This window comes from Perognathus longimembris, chromosome 2, assembly GCF_023159225.1.
Source record: "Perognathus longimembris pacificus isolate PPM17 chromosome 2, ASM2315922v1, whole genome shotgun sequence".
NCBI classification, from domain to species: domain Eukaryota; kingdom Metazoa; phylum Chordata; class Mammalia; order Rodentia; family Heteromyidae; genus Perognathus; species Perognathus longimembris.
The window spans coordinates 105,480,299-105,500,604 of NC_063162.1; the positions used below are offsets into that span (position 1 = coordinate 105,480,299).

Below are 20,306 nucleotides of genomic sequence, written 5' to 3' on the forward strand. Positions count from 1 at the left end.
TTTTTTTTTTTTTGGCCAGTCCTGGGCCTTGGACTCAGGGCCTGAGCACTGTCCCTGGCTTTTCTTTGCTCAAGGTTAGCACTCTGCCACTTGAGCCACAGCGCCACTTCTGGCCATTTTCCATATATGTGGTGCTGGGGAATTGAACCCAGGACCTCATGTATACGAGGCAAGCACTCTTGCCACTAGGCCATATCCCCAGCCCCCTACCACTTGAATTCTACCAATATTTTGCTGGTTAATTGGAGATGGAATCACTCAGACTTTTCTTCCCAGGATGGCTTTGAACTGAGATCCTCAGATCTTAGCCTCCTAAACAGCTAGCTTTACAGGCATGAGCCAGCAGTGACTGGCTAGAACACCTAGATTTTCCTAAGTCAAGTAACAAAAGAACACATTGGAGATATAGGTATTAATTGCATTTCCCTACGAAGATGCTGTGTTTGGCTTGCCCTTCAGTCGTATCCTCAGAGAACAGAGATGGTCGCCACCTCTCTTCCTACCCATTGGGAACTCAGAGAAGTTCAGTCAGAAAGATGGCTGCTGGTGTTCACCAGCCTGGGCACAGCACCCATGGTGCCCTGCTGGCTGCCACCCATACGTACCTCTTCAGAGATCAGGTTGTGCCATTCTCTCCTGACCACAGTGTTGTGATAGTGTAAGCGTGGCTTGGTGTACTTAACATATTGGAGGTTGGCATTCAGTCTTTCCCAGTAGCCTTTCAAGCTGTGGACCTGCAGAAAATGGAAACATCAGCAGGCCTGAGCAGCAGGCCCAGGGCTCACAGCCCAGCAAAAATCCTCCAAGCCCCAGAGCCCCAGTTCTCAGGGGAAAGCGTCCCTACAGGAAGCTCTCCCACCAGGTGACAGGTCTCACAGGAATTCTAAATAGAAAGACTAAGAGAGGCTGGCCTCAATTTCATTTCTTTCCACATTTACAACAGAGAGAGCTGCTACTCACTTCCCCAAACCAGGGCTGAGCCCTAGGTTGGGCTCAGCGGGGAAGCCTGCATTAAACACATCAAGCCATTTTCCCCCTAGGGGGCCATTTTCCCAGCTTCAGTGATGTCAGCAATTCCATGCTCAGCCAGAAAATGTTCCTACTACTTGGAGCAAAGAAAGAAGGCTTCTTTTCCGGTGACACTTATTTACATCCAAATATATGTTTCAAAACTGAGTAATCAAGTAAAGGATGGAAATCATTTTACAGTCGGTTGTCAAATTCTCCTACACTAGGTATTTTTTTTAAGTTTTTATTATAAAACTGATGTACAGAGAGGTTACAGTTTCACATGTTAGGCATTGGATACATTTCTTGTACTGTTTGTTACACTAGGTATTTTTTTATGCCAGTCCTAAGGCTTGAACTCCAGACATAGGTGCTGTCCCTGAGCTTTTGTGCTTGAGGCTAGCTCGCTATCATTTGAGCTATAGCTCACTCCACTTCTGGCTTTTTTGCTGGTTAATTGGAGATAAGAGTCTCAATGGACTTTCCTTCCAGAGCTAGAGCTTCAAATAGTAATCTCAGCATCTGGAGAAGGAGCTTTGAATTATTAATACTTACTGCTTGGAATAGGACTATACTTGTTTTATATAAAATGTAATGCTAGGGGCTGGGGATATGGCCTAGTGGCAAGAGTGCTTGCCTCGTATACATGAGGCCCTGGGCTCGATTCCTCAGCACCAAATATACAGAAAATGGCCAGAAGTGGCGCTGTGGCTCAAGTGGCAGAGTGCTAGCCTTGAGCAAAAAAGAAGCCAGGGACAGTGCTCAGGCCCTGAGTTCCACGGCCTAGGACTGGCAAAAAAAAAAAAAAAAAAAAAAAATGTAATGCTAACACTGTTTAATGTTGAAGGACATATTGGCACACTGTGTGTGTGTTTGTATATGTGTATGTGTATGTGTATGTGTATGTGTATGTGTATGCATGCACACTGGGTCTGGGGCTAACCTCGGGGCCTGAGTGCTGTTTCCTAGCTTTTTCATTCAAAGTTGGTACTGTACTAACATACTTCCATTTCCAGCTTTTTTTTTTGGCCAGTCCTGGGCCTTGGACTCAGGGCCTGAGCACTGTTCCTGGCTTCCTTTTTGCTCAAGGCTAGCACTCTGCCACTTGAGCCACAGCGCCACTTCTGGCCGGTTTTTTGTATATGTGGTGCTGGGGAATCGAACCCAGGGCCTCATGTATATGAGGCAAGCTCTCTTGCCACTAGGCCATATCCCCAGCCCCATTTCCAGCTTTTTGATGGCTAATTGGAGATAAGAGTCTCAGATCTCAGCCTCCTAAGTAACTAGGATTACAAATATGACCTACCAGCAGATGGCACAAATTGTTTTTCTGAACCAAACTAAAGGGGTTTATGATACATCCTTACTAAAATAAGTACATGTATTAGAGATTTGACTGGGGCCAGCTATGTAATAAATGGCCTTAAAGTGAGCTACTACTTACTATAACCAACTTGGCTGAATTCCAAGAAAATGAGAAAATATAAATAAAATATATTCTAACCATTAAAAAATACTCTAATTATAAATAATAGCATGGTACCCAAACTTCTACTGAAAGGACAAAGTTGGCTGAAAATAGATTTTGGAGTTATCACTAAAATGAGTTGCATAATATTTTAAAGTATTGCCATATTTTAAAGCTTTTGCTTTGAAAGCCTACAATGCCTTCTCCCAGAGCCGGAATAAAAGAAATTTTCTTTGATATATCAAATGCCACATTTGGCCATTATAAAATCTCAAAACCAAGGAAATGTTAGCAGGGGAATGGAAACACTGAAGTAATATCTGACCCCTTTTTCTTTAGATAGAGCAAAAGAGATGGTTCCTCCTCTTTTCTTTCTTTAGAAACAAATGTACCTTTCCACTATCCCTTGTTTCTTCTATTGAAAGAAAGATACATCAGACATGTTGCAGAACTAAGTCGGGTTCTATCTAGAGGCAAAGCAAGAAAACTTGTTGGTTTTGTGGCGGCATCTAGTGGTCAATTAGGCTATTGCGTTTGCTTCTTTACCACCACAGTCGCAGGATGGGGTTTACCAGATCCTGCCCAGGACGGGAGGAGGGAGAAAAGTCATGTTCCTTCTACCTGTTGGCTGGTCTTGTCCCTTCAGACCAAAAGGTGGCCTGATGTTGAAAGATCTACTTCCAATGTGGCTCTAAAGAAAAATCCCTCCCAATTACCTACTTTTCCCTTCTTCGTTTTTAAATTTTTCTTTCCTCATAACCTTATGACAACCAAGAATAATAAATAAAACAGAATCTTGCCAGGTCCATAGAAATGCTGGAATATCTCCTGCCTGTGGGCAAAAGCTGTTCCTAAAGTACTTTTTGAAAAATAGTTTATATCTTATACCAGATTTTGAAAGGAATCCATTGCCTAAAATCACTTGAAACCACTGAGTAAAAAGGGCTTGAATTTAAAACACTAAAACTAGCCAGTGATCCCCACCTGTAATCCTAGCTACTCAGGAGGCTGAGATATGAGGTTCGCAGTTCAAAGCCAGGCCAGGCAAGAAAGTTCATGAGACTCTTAACTCCAATTAACTACGAAAAATCTGGAAATGGAATTGTAGCCCAAAGTGGTAGAGCACAAAACCTCAGGGACAGTGCCCAGGCCCTGAATTCAAGCTCCAGGATTGGCACATACATACATATATATGTATATATATATGTATATATATATATACATATATATATGAAAGAAAGAAATGTTAACCAAAAGTCCTAGAAATAGGCTCTTATGGGATGATATTGTTCAAAGTGCACAGCACTCCATAAGCTGATGTCCTGAATTGAAAACCCCTTAGTACAACTTCTTAATGACAATTTAAAAACTTTTATAAGTAATAATCTCCCATGAACTCGTAGATCTTTCAGGGAAGTGAGTGGTTGATTATAATCTCTAACTTACAGATATCTAGAAAATATAAAAAAAAAACTATTGTATGTGTCACTATTTAGTATCTGCCAGACATACTGTGGTTTGTTTAAATTATTGAAGTTCAGAGATTACTGTAAACTGAAAGATGTACTTGGAAATCTGGGAAACAGATATGACCTAGGGGATAGAAATCAATCTGAGAATAAGGAGAGGTGCTTCAGGCCAAAGAATGGGAAACCAGAATGTGGATTGTAGTTAGATCAGAGGAAAGCATTAAAGAGAGCAAAGCAGACAATCAGTGGCACATCATTCTTGGAGGTCAAGATGGCAGCCTTTGGTGTGTGACTTCCAGCCCCGGATGCTATTAAAACTGCATCCCATTGGCCAGAGATCTCACTGGTTTGGGGGTGTGACCAAATCTTATGAGTACTCCAAGTTCCATGGATGATCCAGGGCTGAGAACATCACTCAAATATATCCAAGAAATCCCAGTCCGCTCCTCGTCCCTAGCACTGAGCTCAACCTCTCCCACATTAAAGGTGATAAATGAGCCATTAGCTGAAGAACCATGGCTGTGTTTAGAAATAGGTCACATGCTTAAAGAGAAGTCTGGAGCTGTCTTACAGGGAGGGAGCCCAAGTGCCATTTCACACCAGTATCTCACTGGTTAGAGAACAAAAGTAGTGGCAGCATTAAATGTTAGATGGTGGGTGTTAGATGTTAGCTGGAGGGAATCTGTTCCTCCCCATCCTGCCACCTTAGCCCAACACCTCACCACTAGGCTCAGGGATGGCCTGCAGGCACAGAAAGCCACTGTCCACCATCACACATTTGAGCAGCAAGGCACCAGGATACGGTACCCATCAGCAAGAAGATGCAGTGAAAAGCCTGCAGAAGGCTTTAAAAGATGCTCGCAATGGAAGAATAGCTCCATGAAGTGATTTAATTATTTCTGTATTTTTCTGGGTGTGCTGACTTTTCTACATTCATATTTGTTCTTCTGAGAATACAAATATTGTTGAAAAATGTTTGGTAAGAAGGATAGCTATGATTTTAGCTACTCCTCTGAGACTCTGGTGTTAGAAACAATCAGATTTTGGGGGAATAATTTTTCTTCATTTATTTATTTTTGTTGTTGTTGTTGTTGTTGTTTTAAGTGATTTTTTTTTAAAGCAGGATCTCACTAGATAGCCCAGGCTTGCCTTTAGCTTCACAAATCTTTCTACTTCTGACCCCTTAGTGCTGGGATTGTAGGCAGGTGCCACCACACCTGGCTTAACTTTTCATTTTGAAAGAAGGAAAATGATTTCAAATCTCTCCTTGAGAAAGAATCTCATTTTGTGCATTGGGATACCATGAAACAAACAGCTGTTACAACTATTAATTAAACAAAAGGACCAATTAAAGATGTTTCCCATTTACAATTTGGATTGCCAAATGATCAAACAACAAAACCAAACCAAACAGCCTTGTGGTACTGTGTCACTGCAAAGTTCTGCCAGCAATAAACATCTGCCTCTCATTTTTTAAAAGCCTGCTGGATTTTGTCCTACTTCTGCTGATCAAGCAACATCTTCTTACGGAGGAGGCCAAGTTGGAGCTAATCCTTTACTCTGTGTGCCAGGGCCCAGCCAGCAGAGCTAGAGCTTCAGTGCAACGTGGCTCTTCAGTGGATCCCATACAGAGGAGCAGGGCCATCTAGGAACTCAAGCACAAGCAGAATAAATTATATGTCTGTGTGGATATAAAGCTGGCCAAGCACCACACTAAAGTAAGATGCTTTAAGCAGAAGCATCTCTAAGGCTGTAATCATAAGACTGTGTGCTGCAAGTTCAAGGTCTCTTGACTATAAATGGATTTCCTTCTACTCCGATGTCTTCCCCCTCAAAAAAAAAGATATATTTCCTTGCCAACTTGGTTGAGTCCATTAGCTTTTAATGGGATGATAGTGTGTGTATATGTGTGTGTGCGCACACACGCGCTGCTAGCAGGGTTTGAGCCTAGCGCCTTGTGCACTCTCGCTCAGCTTTCTTGCTTATGGCTGGTACTCTACCACTCTACCTCCAGTCTTCCAGTCTGGCATTTTGCTAGTTGATTGTAGGAGTCATTTCACAGACATTTCTGCCTAGGTTGGTTTTGAACTGCAACCCTCTAGGTCTCAGCCTCTTGCATGGATTACCAGACATGAGACACTGCCATCTGGCTAAATGGAAGATTTTAAAATATAATTGCTACATATGATTGTGAGCTATTTCTCAGAGCCTAAGATGTCCGATACTAAGATATCCCCTTCCTTAACTCATGTTCTGAGAGATTACAGTAGTTCTTAAACACTTTACAAGTCAAGAAGCACATAACAAGTCTCGAGCTGAAGAAAAGTCCAGGTAACACCCACTGTCTTCCCAATAAGAGGAAATGATTGACCCCTGTCGACCCTTGCTGTAGCACTCGCACATCTGCAAGACCATGAAACTTGGGGGAGGGGCTTAAGTCTGGCTGGCCATCTCAGCCTCTGAGTCAGTGCTTAGTGATTTCTAAGCCAGTGATTAATACAGGAAGGATGTCCAGTTTTGAACTGTTCACAGTGGTGTACACCTGTCATCCCAACACTCGGGGCTGAGGGAGGAGGATCACAGGCCAAAGGTCAACCTGCAGCGTAGCAGAACCTTGTACGAAATACAAATGAACAAAAGAAGTGGCTCATTTTCAAAATACCATTTACCAAGCAAAAATACCTTTTACCCTTTCTCCATTTGTAGCCTGCTTGTTCTTTTATCTTTATACTGTGTTAATTATTGCTTTTTTCTTTTATTCCTTACATGCTTCCTATAGCTAAATGTTTTTAATGGTTTCTTTTCCTAATATAAAGTCGGGGCAATTTCAGCCCTTTGTGAAGTTATACTTCCTCAGAGTAACCTAGAGTTTACAAAGAGACAATGCCATTCCTGCAAAAGACACTTAATAACAAATATTTTGCTTTCCTTCCTTCCTTCCTTCCTTCCTTCCTTCCTTCCTTCCTTCCTTCCTTCCTTCCTTCCTTCCTCCCTTCCTTCCTTTCTTCCTTCCTGCCTGCCTGTCTTCCTGCCTGCCTTCCTACACTCCTTTTCTTTTCTATCATGCTTGCTTGTTTTCTTTTGTGGTCCTATGGATGGATTGAACTCAAGGCTTTGTGTTTACAAGGCAGGCATCACTGTATATTTTGTTCAATGTTTTAATGTTATTTGCTGAAGCATTCATAAAAAGAGGAAGTCTTTTGTCTTTTAAGTAACAATCTTCTAATTGAACTGGCTTATCTGCCCCAGCATATCCACGACTTAGTCTATTTCTGCTGCTATAACAAGATACTAGAGGATGGGTCTCATACACAATAGAGTTACTGCTCACTGTTGTTGGGACTAGTAGTGGACATGTCCTGCATCTGACAAAGCCCACTTCCTGGACGTCTGTGTTTTCACTGTGACTTTGTCATATGGCAGGAAAGACAAGCTCACTCTCTGTAGTCTTTTTTACTGACACAAATCCTGATCATGACCTAGTTACCTTCCAAAGACCCCTCCTCCTAGAGCTACCATTTTGCAGCTTAGGACTTCAATGTTTGAATCTAGGGAAGTGAGGCACAAATACTCAGACACAGCAATATAGCAAACATCTGGAAGTATTCTACTTTCTCACACTGAATCATTTGCAGAGAGAGCAGAAGGAAAGTCCATGTCTAACCTCTTTGCCCTTCCCTCCATTGACCTGACCAAGGGCAGCAGAAGTCAGTGCTCAGAATAAACAGACTTTTTGGGCCTCAATGAATGTCTGGCAGCCAACGTATGTACTAAAAGTAACTGGTGGCTCAGGTCATGGGTATTCAGAGTCAACACATCAGGTAATCATGGCAAGAGCAGCCCCATTGATAATTGGAGCAAGAGGGAAGTGGTGGGAGACACCCCACACAATATAATTGAGATGGGACTTGGGGTAGAAGAAGTAGGTCAAAGGCAAAGGCAGCAGATTGGAGTGAGTAGAATTATGCAAGCAGAGATGGAGAAAGAAATAGGGCACTCAGGCGAGGTATCTTATGAACTCAAGTGCACTCAGATTTAATTTTATTGTGAAGGTGATGTACAGAGGAGTGAGAGTTACATACATGAGGTAGTGAATACATTTCTTCTCAAACTTGTTACTTTAAGGGTCCTTTCTAAGGACCAACAGCTAGAACCACTTATGTGGCCTCCAGTCTGCCCTCTCTCACCCCAGCACATCACTTAAACCTCAAATACCCCAGTCATCTCCTAGCTAACCAGGCTCTGTTGGCCTTTCACAGGTCCAAAAGAATCCAATGTAAATCAAAGGCTGTAACATACAGAGTTCCCGCTGCCAGAAATGGAGATTTCTCCATCTACCAAGCTGTAATTACCAGGAGGCAATGCCAAGAACAACAAAAGAACTCCAAGGAAACCTGGCCAAAGATCCTCTCTCCCTCGTCTGAACTACTTGCTACCTCCGATCCTATCCTCCCTCCAAAACTCTGAAACTCTTTTGAAAGACACTGGGAGCCACAGTTTAATGGGCAAGAAGGAGGTCTTCAGAGCTTGACTGACACCACATAGAGCCAATACACATAACCCTGGAGTAGATAAGAGGCTCTGGAGAGGCAGAGAGGCCACTCACTGAGTCAGAAAGAAATGAGGAAATCCCAGCCCACATTGTTTCATAAGATTGGAAACCATCTTTTATTTGTAAGATTGGAAGAAATTTTGAGGTGTGTGTGTGTGTGTGTGTGTGTGTGTGTGTGTGTGTGTGTGTACATGATTGAGGGAGTGACTATAAAAAATAAACAGAGCTCCTAGCCTCAGAGATAACATACAAGGACTCCTCTGGTAAGACCCACTTTGAGGCCCATATTACTAGTTGTGTACACTTTACATCCAGCCCTGTAATTCTCTCCTATCTTCAGATAACTTTCTTCTTCAAAGAACATTCCTGGGCTGGGAATATGGCCCAGTGGTACAGTGCTTGCCTCAATATATATGAAGCCCTGGGTTCGATTCCTCAGCACCACATATATAAAAAGGGCCAGAAGTGGTGCTGCGGGTCAAGTGGTACAGTGCTAGCCTTAAGCAAAAAGAAGCCAAGGGGCTGGGGAGATAGCCTAGTGGCAAGAGTGCCTGCCTCGGATACACGAGGCCCTAGGTTCGATTCCCCAGCACCACATATACAGAAAACGGCCAGAAGCGGCGCTGTGGCTCAAGTGGCAGAGTGCTACAGCCTTGAGCGGGAAGAAGCCAGGGACAGTGCTCAGGCCCTGAGTCCAAGGCCCAGGACTGGCAAAAAAAAAAAAAAAAAAGAAGCCAAGGACAATGCTCAGGCCCTGAGTTCAAGCCCCAGGACTGGCAAAGAAAGAAAGAAAGAAAAGAAAGAAAGAAAGAAAGAAAGAAAGAAAGAAAGAAAGAAAGAAAGAAAGAAAGAAAGAAAGAAAGAAAGAAAGAAAGAAAGAAAGAAAGAAAGAAAGAAAGAAAGAAAGAAAGAGAAAACATTCCTAAGAATTGCTGTCATCACACTCAGTGATTACTCAACGGCTCTCGGGCTTGGTCTCTCACAGGAAGTGACTTACCTTCATGAGAGGCAATGCGATCTCTTCGGTCACAAGGGTTATTCCAGGAATTTCCTATGGTGGGGGACAAACACATACTGCAACTGTTTAACATAGTAAGCACACCAGCTCAAGCCTTCAGGAAGTGTGTTCTGCATAGACAGGAGCTGAGGACAGCTTTCAGAGTGCTACCCTCTACTTTAAATAAACTTCATGGTGTATAAATAACAGTGAACATAGCCTATCTCTTGCTTTGGGAAAGGAACTATTCTTTAAATAGTAGCTGACAGAGCCTCCAAAGGAATGGAAGGGATTATCATGAGAAAGTGCCTAGCAAATATTGTATCCTTTCATTCATGTCTATTAAAGAACCAAGGCAAATATTACTTTTACTATCAAATAAAGGAATAAAAAGAAAATGTTCATCATTGTCCTCCTCTTCCACCTTCTTATGTGTGTCAAAGGTGACCCTGACTTAACTAAAACATACCAAAATTAATGATATTTTTATTTCCTTGACTGGGAACTGAACTCAGAACTTCACATTCACTGGGCAAGTGCTTCACTACTTGAGCCATGCTTTCAGCTCTTTTTAGTTCGTTTTCCAGGTGGGGTCTTGTGCTAGTGACTAGAGCCACATCAGCTCACCTACCAAGAAGGTGGGATTATAGGTGTGTACCACCATGCATACCTTCCATAAGATTCTTGTACCTTATTATCCATCATTAGTTCAAACATGTAGTGCTGACTCCATGCCAGGAATTTGGAATGTCAACATTTCACTAAAGAGTGAGCATTAAAACATGTTTTAAAGGATAAACTTCCAAAATTACACTTCGTTCACTGTTATTGTGACACCTATCTCCATTGTAACTGTATAGTTAGCATCTCATCTGGTGAATCCAGATTTCATTTCAAAGGTGGCTAAAGTGAGAAAACAATTTAGAAAATGCTATGCAAAATTAGAAATTGGTGTCCATCAGAGTTTAAATGATCTGGGTTTTACTGACATACAATATTCCTGTGACAATAAAGCACCCATCGTGAGAAATATATTTTCAGAACATCTGGGTAATGGAGTTCTCCATACAAGAGGAAGCTTGTGATTAAACACTACTGCCAAAGCTGAATGCTGGTGCCTCACGCTAATAATCCTAGCTATTCAGGAGCCTGAGATCTGAGAATCATGGCTCAAAGCTAGCCCAGGCAGACAAATCTGAGAGAATCTTATCTCCAATTAGCTAGCAAAACATCAGAAACTGAAGGTATGACTCACATGATAGAGCTCTAATCCAACATCTAAAAAGCTAAGGGAGAGCCAGAAACTCTGAATTCAAGATCCTATACTTCCCCTACCCTCCAAAAAGAAGTTACTATGGCAAACTTCATTCATCACTGCTAGCACTACTCAGCAACAGCTTTAAAACTGCATCATTGTTTTAAGCTCTGAATAACATTTAAAATGGGTAAAATTCAAGTAACTATAATTAACTGCAAAGAATAATTCAGAATTACCTATTTGTAAGTGCACCCTATTTTCTAGTATCTTCTAAAAATCCAAGTCAACTCGGTGCTAGTAGCTCACATCCATAATCCTACCTACTCAGAATCACAGTTCAGAACCAACCTGAGCAAAAGAAGCCGATGAAAATCCTTCTCAAAAATAACCATTCTACAGGCATTTGTAATTGTGGCTTAACGGGCAGAGCATCAACCAAGCAAGCCTGAGTCCCTGGTACCAGCAAAAATTTTTTTTAAAAAATTAATCCAAATGGGGGCTGGGGATATGGCCTAGTGGCAAGAGTGCTTGCCTCGTATACATGAAGCCCTTGGTTCGATTCCCCAGCACCACATATACAAAAAATGGCCAAAAGTGGTGCTGCGGCTCAAGTGGCAGAGTGCTAGCTAGCCTTGAGCAAAAAGAAGCCAGGGACAGTGCTCAGGCCCTGAGTCCAAGGCCCAGGACTGGCCAAAAAAAAAAAAATTAATCCAAATGAATTATCTCCTACCAATGTGTGAAATCGTTTTATGTGACATGTTTGTTGTTGCTATTGTTGCTGTTGCTGGTTATCAGTGCTGGGACTTGAACCCAAGGATTTGTCTTCCATGACTGGCTCTGAACCAAGATCCTCGGATTTCAGCCCCCTGAGTAGCTAGGATTGTAGGCATGATCTACTGGCACCTGGCATTACTGTAGCAGGTTGCTATGAAAGTTGTAACATAATCTGGATTAGAGCTGGAAAAGTGGCCCAAGTGGTAAAGTGTCAACCTCGTAAGTTTGGGTTCACATCCCAGTACTACCACACACAAAAAAGAGAATAATTGTGGATTTGAAAAATACGACATATTGTTGCTAAAGATAAGTGTAAATTCAGAGAACTTTAGGATTAGAAGAGCTCTTTAAGGTAATTTAGTCAATGACAAGAAGTGTGAAAGCAACTTGGTTAACCCCAAAATGAGCAGAGTGCGTCAAGGTTATAACCATGGGTTTCTTTAGTGTTCTGTAGGACTTCACTGAAGTCAAGTCTGTCTTTTTTTTCCCTGTGTTTCTATGCTCCACACACACTCTTGAGAACTCGGGAGTGAAACATTGCCCAGCAGAGCAATAGCCTCACACCACATGTGCCCTCTTTGAACACAACTCTGGGGCCGGTGGTGCCAGCCCTACCCCTTGAGACCCCCTCTAACATCAGACCCAAGGGCAGTGGAGGAGCCGAGAGGCACACTTCCTGCAGAGGTGTGACCTGCAGACTTCCTGCCGTATAACCACAGAGACTGCACATATTCACAAGTGTTCTGGAAGAAAACACCCGACACCTCAAAAGGGACAAGTCTGGGTCCTTCTTTCCATTACAACTCTACAATGAAACCTGAAAAATCTAACAACTATAATGGAAAAAGAAAAAAAATGGCTTCCAGGAAACCACTGCCCACTGGGCCCATCAAAAAGTTTTAGAAGTTAATTAAACACACATGATAAATCTTCTAATCTTCCCACTTTATTCTATCCTTTTTTATTGTGCACATTAATGATAAAAGGATGTCTCATTGTCCTGTTTCCCTAAATGCATACAGTAGTTGTTGACCCAATACAGTCCTGTATTGTATGTTCTAAAGAACTATAGCTCTCCTTCTCCTCCCCTCCTTTTCATACAGAATTCAGTGGCTATCTTTATGCTGTCTTTGTGGGGAAGGGTGCTGATGATCCCCAGTACCTTCTTCACCCCATTACTTCTCTCTCTTCCAACCTGGCTCACCTCTTATGCTCATATCCTATTGTTTTTATCACTGTAGGTCCAGATTTCACGTATGAACAAAAACATGCTATTTAGCTTTTTAAGTTTGGCTTTATTTTTTTTCCCTTTGAGATAAGAGCCTCACTATTTGGCTCAGGCTGGCCTGGAACTCACAATTCTGTGCCTCTACTTCTTAGGTGCTGAGTTTACAATTGTGCGCCATCATGAGATATCATAAGGAGAGCACCTCAATCTAGACATGAAGTTCATTGATGTCACAACATACTTCCTATGCATAGTCTCAGGGCAATTTAATGCACTATTTTCAGTGCATCTGCATTTTGGCAGCTTTATCACAAGAGCACAAGGTGAGATTTTTCAACTGCGGGATCATGTTGCTTCTCAAAAAGTTTCAGACTTTGGAGCATTTTATATTTAGGATTTTCAGTTGAGAGATGTTCAACTTTCTACCAGGAAATTTCAATTCTGCTCCTTATCAGTCAAAACAGGAATGACATGACAACCTCTGGGACCATAACAGAGATGCCCTACAATTGACCCCTCACTGTGACTTGATTTCAATTGCACATGGAATACAAAGAGTGACTAACCGTGTTCCAAGTGAGCACTGAGGACCAAGGCAAGAGCATGGCCATGCTGCATGACTCTAGAAATATGCTCCAATAGGAAGAGGCTGCAGGGGAGAGACAGTATTTCATAAAAAGAAAGAAGTCAACATTAGAACTTAATCAAATCAAACAAACCAATATGAGTTTTCACTGCCTTAGCTTCATCCTCAGAAGGTTAATGGTTTTGATGTCATCTACTAACTAAAATGTTCTGTTTCTGATTTTTTTCAAGAAAAATGATGTCAAGACAGGCACTGATGGGGGCTGGGGATATAGCCTAGTGGCAAGAGTGCCTGCCTCGGATACACGAGGCCCTAGGTTCGATTCCCCAGCACCACATATACAGAAAACGGCCAGAAGCGGCGCTGTGGCTCAAGTGGCAGAGTGCTAGCCTTGAGCGGGAAGAAGCCAGGGACAGTGCTCAGGCCCTGAGTCCAAGGCCCAGGACTGGCCAAAAAAAAAAAAAAAAAAAAAAAAAAAAGACAGGCACTGATGGTTCACATCTGTAATTCTTTTTAATCAGGCTGAGATGTGAGGATCACGGTTCAAAGCCAGCATGAACAGGAAAGTCTGTGAGATTCTTATCTGCAATTAACCACCAAAAAGCCAGAAGTGGAGCTGCTGCTCAAGTGGTAGAGCACCAGCCTTAAGTGAAAAAACTAAGGGACAGCACCCTGAGTTCAAGGTTCCAACACACACACACACACACACACACACACACACACACACACATACACTTTAACTCACACAGTGTCTCTCTCTCTCTTTCTCACTCTCACACACACACAAACACACACACACACAAAATAAAATTTTAAACAATTTCTTATTTGGTACTATGTCACTACCTAAATGACACTATTCCACTTGATACAGAGCCATCCAACAACAGCTAGGCCAAGAAAGGAGGTACATTTTATTGAGGAATAACTAGTAATAAGGTCATAGACTCAAAATCTATCTCCTATCACATCAGTCTCTGATAGCCACAACTTCTCACAAAAACCACAAGAGAATGAAATTTAATTAGCTGCTGACTGTAACAGGATTTTGGGGGTGGGGGTTGGGAAGCACTCTTAAGTAGCATTTTGGCAGCTAGAAGCATTCATTATGAACTTGCTGATTTCCCTGAAGAAAAAGGGTCAAGCATTCAGCATAAAGTATCACATCAGCAAACTCACCAATTAGAAATTCCTGAAGGAGGTCAAATGAATGACAAGCAGCCAAGTTCTCAGAAATCCATTGAATAATCTTTAATACATAAGATGATAGTTGATATTTGAATCTGCACCCAGTGACTCCACTATCAAAGTACAAATCTATTACACGTTATACATATATATGTCTTTTAAATTCTACATCTGTTTTGGAATTTCATAAGGATATGTTCACTTCTACACTATTTTCAAGAAATATAATGAATCTGAAATAACAAATTAAAAACTTAGAAAAATATAATTTTAGGTGAGTAAAATAATATTACAAATGATGCATCTCTTGGGTGAGTATAGTGCTGGGATTTGAACTCAGAAACTCCTATTTGCTAGGTAGATGCTTGAACCACAGCGCCAGCCATTTCTTTTACTTTAGTTATTTTTTGAATAGTCTCCTATTTTTGTTTGAATCCGCTATAGGTGGGATCACATACATGCTTCATAATCCTCAGTTTGTTGGTTGTGATGACATCTTGCTAGCTTTTTACCTTGACTACTTGGGAACCAACACTTTCTGAATGGCTGGGATTAAAGATGAATGCTACCACATACTGGCTCACATCTTTATTTTTTTAACTAGTCCTAGGTCTTGAACTCAGGGCCTGGGCACTGTCCCTGAGCTTCTTTTGCTCAAGGCTAGCATTCTACCACTTGAGCTACAGCATCACTTCTGGCTTTTTCTGCTTATATGATACTAAGGAATTGAACCCAGGGCTTCATGCATGCTAGACAAGGACTCTACCACTAAGCCATCCCATCCCTGGCTCACATCTTTTTAGTAAATTCCCTTGGCTGAGATCCAAATGTAATATGTTTGTTTTCACTCGAATTGATCATGTTTCATGAAGCATGGCTTTAGTATCAAGTGTGAGACCATGAGGTCAAACCATAAACCATAAACAAATAAAAACAAACTTGAACGTAAAATACAACCATAAGCTACCATATGTAATAAACATTTGCCACCAGCTCTTCTCACTTTGGCAATTATGTATACCAAAGATAAGATACTGAGAGAAAACAAGTATTTGAGGGTGCTGGTGGCTCATGCCTGCAATACTAGCTACCCAGGAGGCTAACATCTGAGGATCTCAGTTCAAAGCCAGCCCAGGCAGGAAAGTCCTGAGGCTCTTATCTCCAATTAACCACCAGGAAACCAGAAGTGTCACTGTAGCTCAAGTGGTAGAGCACTTGCCTTGAGGTGAAGAGCTCAGAGAGATCACCCAGGCCCAGAGTTCAAGCCCCATAACTGACCAAATAAAGTATTTGAGAAACCCATTATTTATTCAACATTTCTTTCAATGTTACTGGTGTACCTAAACACTTGTACACCATATAAAAAAAGAATGCAGTAATTTCCCCTTATGTTTAGAAGACACATTCCATGTTACCCAGCGTGTGCCTGAAATCACAGATAGGCTCAAACCTTAAGCAACATTAGCAAGTTAATACCTTTCAACTTCTTCCTTAATAGTTTCTCACTTAAGGTTTCTCTTTAAGATACCTGAATTGCCAGCGTATGTCTCTTGCATTCTGTGGCCATTATAGAGTCAAATAAGAATATTTTACCAGGGGCTGGGGATATGGCCTAGTGGCAAGAGTGCTTGCCTCCCATACATGAAGCCCTAGGTTCGATTCCCCAACACCACGTATACAGAAAATGGCCAGAAGTGGCGCTGTGGCTCAAGTGGCAGAGTGCTAGCCTTGAGCAAAAAAAAGAAGCCAGGGACAGTGCTCAGGCCCTGAGTCCAAAGCCCAGGACTGGCAAAAAAAAAAAAAAAAAAAAAAAAAAAAAGAATATTTTACCACAAGTACTGTAATACCATGACCACTGTTCTGGGAACCAAAAGAGCCACTAAAGTGGCTGAGGGGCAGGTAGCACATTCATCGGGACTACACTGGACCAGAGCTGAGTCACGACCCAGGCAGAGTGGAGAAGGATGCAATGAGACCCCATCAGGCCACCTGAAGCAGTCTGCAACTTAAAACATATGAGGTGATTGGTTTTGGAACTTTCCACTTAATATCTTCAAATTCTAGTTTATTGAGGGAAATCCCAGGAAGTGAAGCCATGCATCTGAGGGGTGTGCTGTGCTCAGAAGGACAGAGGCAGCTTCATAGTTGGAGATCTGGTTATCAAGCCACAAAAAAAGTAGCAACAGTGAAGAATAAGAATATGTTCAAGTCAAGACAGAGGGCATCGTCCTTGCTCACGTGACTACTGCCTAGTCAAAGTAATCTGATCATCAACCACTAGTACCTTTTGGTAACAAGTATTTGCCAGTGCTTACACATGCGCTATGCTCTCACCTGGCCTTCCAGGAAACAGGGGTCTTGGCCACAGGAAAGCACACAGTGCAAAGCAGCCATCTTCTCCCAGTCGAGGCTGGTGTTCCACAGGAACCACAATAAGTAGGACTGGTCCAAGAATGCCCGGTAGAGCGTTCCAGAACACCAGTTCAGTATCAGGGAATTGGACAGTGATTGTAAGGGACAATGAGGTAGCACATCAAACATTTTATTGTTTCCTGGCATAAAAATAAAAGTAGATAAGAAGATTAAAGAACCTCTTCTCGCCAGAAATAGATCTTAAAGTCAAAACAAACCCAAATGAGTCATGTTTCTGAGAGAAAAAGTAGACCCATACCTGTCAGAAACAGACTGTGGCACAGCAAGTCCGGATATTGAATGTTGAGTAAGTGAAAGAAATGACCAGGTAAGTAAACAGCCACATAATAGCCTGGAGAAGAGAAAAATTTAGGTCATTTATATGTAGGAAAAGGCATGGTTTCAGACAAAGTCCAAACCTACATATAATTTATGTTTTCTTCAAACCTCTCAACACACACATTTTTTTTAACCAAGATACCTGATGTCAGTACATTTTATCTTGCTAGCCAGATCTCAATTATTTCTATCTGCAGCTGATTTTCTTTAGACATTTAGTCATAATTGCCTTTATACCTATAGTTTTGGTTCTAAGTGAATTATGGCTTTCTGTGAGTGTTAATGATTTGAGAGGAAATTGGAATCAAAAATAGCAAGTAATCATTGTTTCCTTAATCTGACAGTCTTGAAAATTTCTTCATTTCTGCCAGGTTAAGCTTTAGTCCATTCATTGTCTTCTTCATTTTGTTTGAAGGAACTTCAAATACATGTTCAATGTCCACAAGAATTCTGATACTTATGAGATATTCATCTATTTCCTTGCATTGCCAGCTGCCTAGAATTCACACCTCCAAAGTCTCCATAGGAGGTACTTGTATAACTAAAACATCCATCCCCAGGTTGGAAAGTGATGTAGAAATAGGTTTCTGGAGAGTGCAAGGGAGGATATAGCCCTGGCTAATAATTTTTCTGGGATTTTAGAAACACAAACACACATTAGTTATGAATTGCATATAGAAGAAACATTTGGATCGTAAAGGTACCAGTAAGGCTTGCTTCTTTACAAAGCAAAGACACATGTGCTAATCATTTGCATAGAAGACAGTCTGTGACAAGGGAAAGAAAATGGATGCAAAATTCTCATCAGTTGACTTAGATGTCCTTTCAGAACACATGGGTGAAGAGGTATGAAAGGGCACAGCACAGATGATTGTAACAGGATTGCCATCATGGCAATATTTTTGTAGAAAAAAAACAACATAAGTAACCATTTAGTGAGGCACAGTGGAAAGGTCTTGGGCCTCAAGTGGCCAAGGCTAGGTCCTTGCTGTGCCACTTAACTAGGTAATTGTGGTGGTCTAAGTCGCTAGAGAGGAGGCATTTGGGAATGTAGAGTGTTCTGGGCTGTCTTGATCGCTGGGAGATGGGAGGCAAATTCTAGCACCTGATGAGTGAGCTTCAGGAATGTTCAGTTCCTTCATCAGTAGGTTACCCTCACAGGAAGAATTATTGTCTCCAGAAATGTCAGTGGTACTTGTAACTGAGTAAATGATGGGCCATGAAATCCCTGTGGCTCTGTTAACTTCTATGATGAAAAGGACCTTGTGGATGTGAGTAGAATCTTGAGATGGGTAGAGGATTCTGAAGTATCCAGGTAGAGCCAATGTAATCACAAAAGTCTTTATAAAAAGAGGATTTGCTTACAGAGGAGAGCCATGTGTGACAACAGTGATTGGAGTGATGTGGCCACAAGCCAAGACAAACTAGACTCTAGATATAGGAGACAGACACAAATTCTTCCCTGGAACCCTCAGAGGAAACCAGCTCTACCCATATCTTGATTTCAGCTCCTCACACTTCTCTCAAACTTCTCACCTCCAGATCTCAAACTGGTCATTTGGGTCACTTTAAACCCTAAATGTGTAGTAATTTGTAAACCACAGCAATGAGAAACTGATATTATGCCCTCATGAGACACACAAAAGCTTGAATCCTCATCTCACCCTGTTATAGTCCCAGTTTCATTATTTGTAAAATGAGGATGCTATCACCAAGCAAAAGTTTTGTAAGGATTAAGATAAGTAAAATATTTAGTATTCATTAAGTAAATAGTATGGTTTGTCAGTACTGGGATTTAATATTCTACCACTTAAGCCATGTCTCCACCCCTCTCGTTTAGGTTATTTTTGAGATAAGACTATTGCTTTTTGCTCAGGTTGTGATCTACCTGATTATGTTTTCAGCCATAGCGTGGATGACAGGCAAACACCACTGCACCCACCTATTGCTTTTGATGGGAATCGGGTGGATATTTTTCTCAGGCTGGTCTGGAACTGTAATTGTTTCAAAATAAACCTTCTGGCTAGCTAACATTATAGGTATGGGCTTACACTTCAGCAGAACTGGATTTGAACTTAGGTCCTTGTGCTTGCCAGGCATTTTATCACTGAGCCACATTTCCAGTCCTTTCATGTAGTCTTTGTCTTCCACATAGGGCTCACTTCCTGCCCAGGCATGTGCCTGAATTGCAATCCTACTTTAGACTTACCAGCATAGCTGAGCTTCCAAGCACATGCAATTGTGTCCAGCATCTTTCTCTAGAGATGAAATCTTAAGAACTTTTCTTCTTAGGCTGCCCTGCAACCAAGATCCTCTTGATCTTAGCTTCCCACATAGCTGAGAGTGTACACAACTGCCCTCACTTATTGGTTGAAAAGAAGTCTTACAAACTTTTCTGTCCCAACTGGCCTTGAGCAACAGTCCTTTTAGTCTTTGACTTCTCAGTAGTTAGGATTAGAAGCATAAATCATAGGCATCCAGCTATAAACATCTTTATATAGCTGTGTATGGAGTTCATGGGAAAAAATTTAAAGCTCTATTCTTTAGTATTCCAATCAATAAAAGTCTTCTTTTAGCAGGTTAGCAATATAAAGAAATTATAAGCAATTAATAGAAAAACACTTCACTGAACAAAGTAATACTGTTGTCATAAAAATTCCCCCTAGAACAGTTTAACTTTTGGATACTATTTTGTGCCTATAAAATAAATGGAGCTTAAGAAAGAAAGACAACTTATATAAGACAGTCTATTTTTACAAGCTCTAGTATTTCTGCCCTTTCCACACTCTGAAGACCACAGATTAAATCATGCCTGCCCTTTTCAAGTAATTCCCTGGGAGAGCAAAAAGGAAGATACCTTTGCCCTTGCAAAATGTTAAGGGTTTTTAGTGGAAAGTTCCCACATCCCTCTTGAGATGGGATGCTGATACAGCATGGCTGATAAGAATCCAGTCCCTGACCCAGGAAAGCTTCTATTTCCTTCCCTTATCACAGGAAGCAGTGAAGCTAGGCCTCTCAAGTCCATTT

The 20,306-nt window shown here is 41.5% G+C and overlaps 1 protein-coding gene across 3 annotated transcripts in view; it reads right to left on the reverse strand.

The window, feature by feature from the left end:
- LOC125346918 (gamma-secretase activating protein) overlaps positions 1 to 20,306 on the reverse strand; it is a 76,810-nt gene that overhangs the window by 16,526 nt on the left and 39,978 nt on the right. For 2 of the 3 annotated variants that reach the window (XM_048339845.1, XM_048339846.1), the window contains exons 15-20: positions 17,200 to 17,292; positions 16,863 to 17,080; positions 14,520 to 14,589; positions 13,321 to 13,403; positions 9,495 to 9,548; positions 606 to 734 (exon numbers count right to left, since the gene is read on the reverse strand). In XM_048339845.1, the coding sequence (XP_048195802.1) occupies positions 606 to 734; positions 9,495 to 9,548; positions 13,321 to 13,403; positions 14,520 to 14,589; positions 16,863 to 17,080; positions 17,200 to 17,292 (647 nt within the window). The remainder of the gene's footprint in view (positions 1 to 605; positions 735 to 9,494; positions 9,549 to 13,320; positions 13,404 to 14,519; positions 14,590 to 16,862; positions 17,081 to 17,199; positions 17,293 to 20,306) is intronic. The other variant, XM_048339847.1, reaches the window with a different exon arrangement.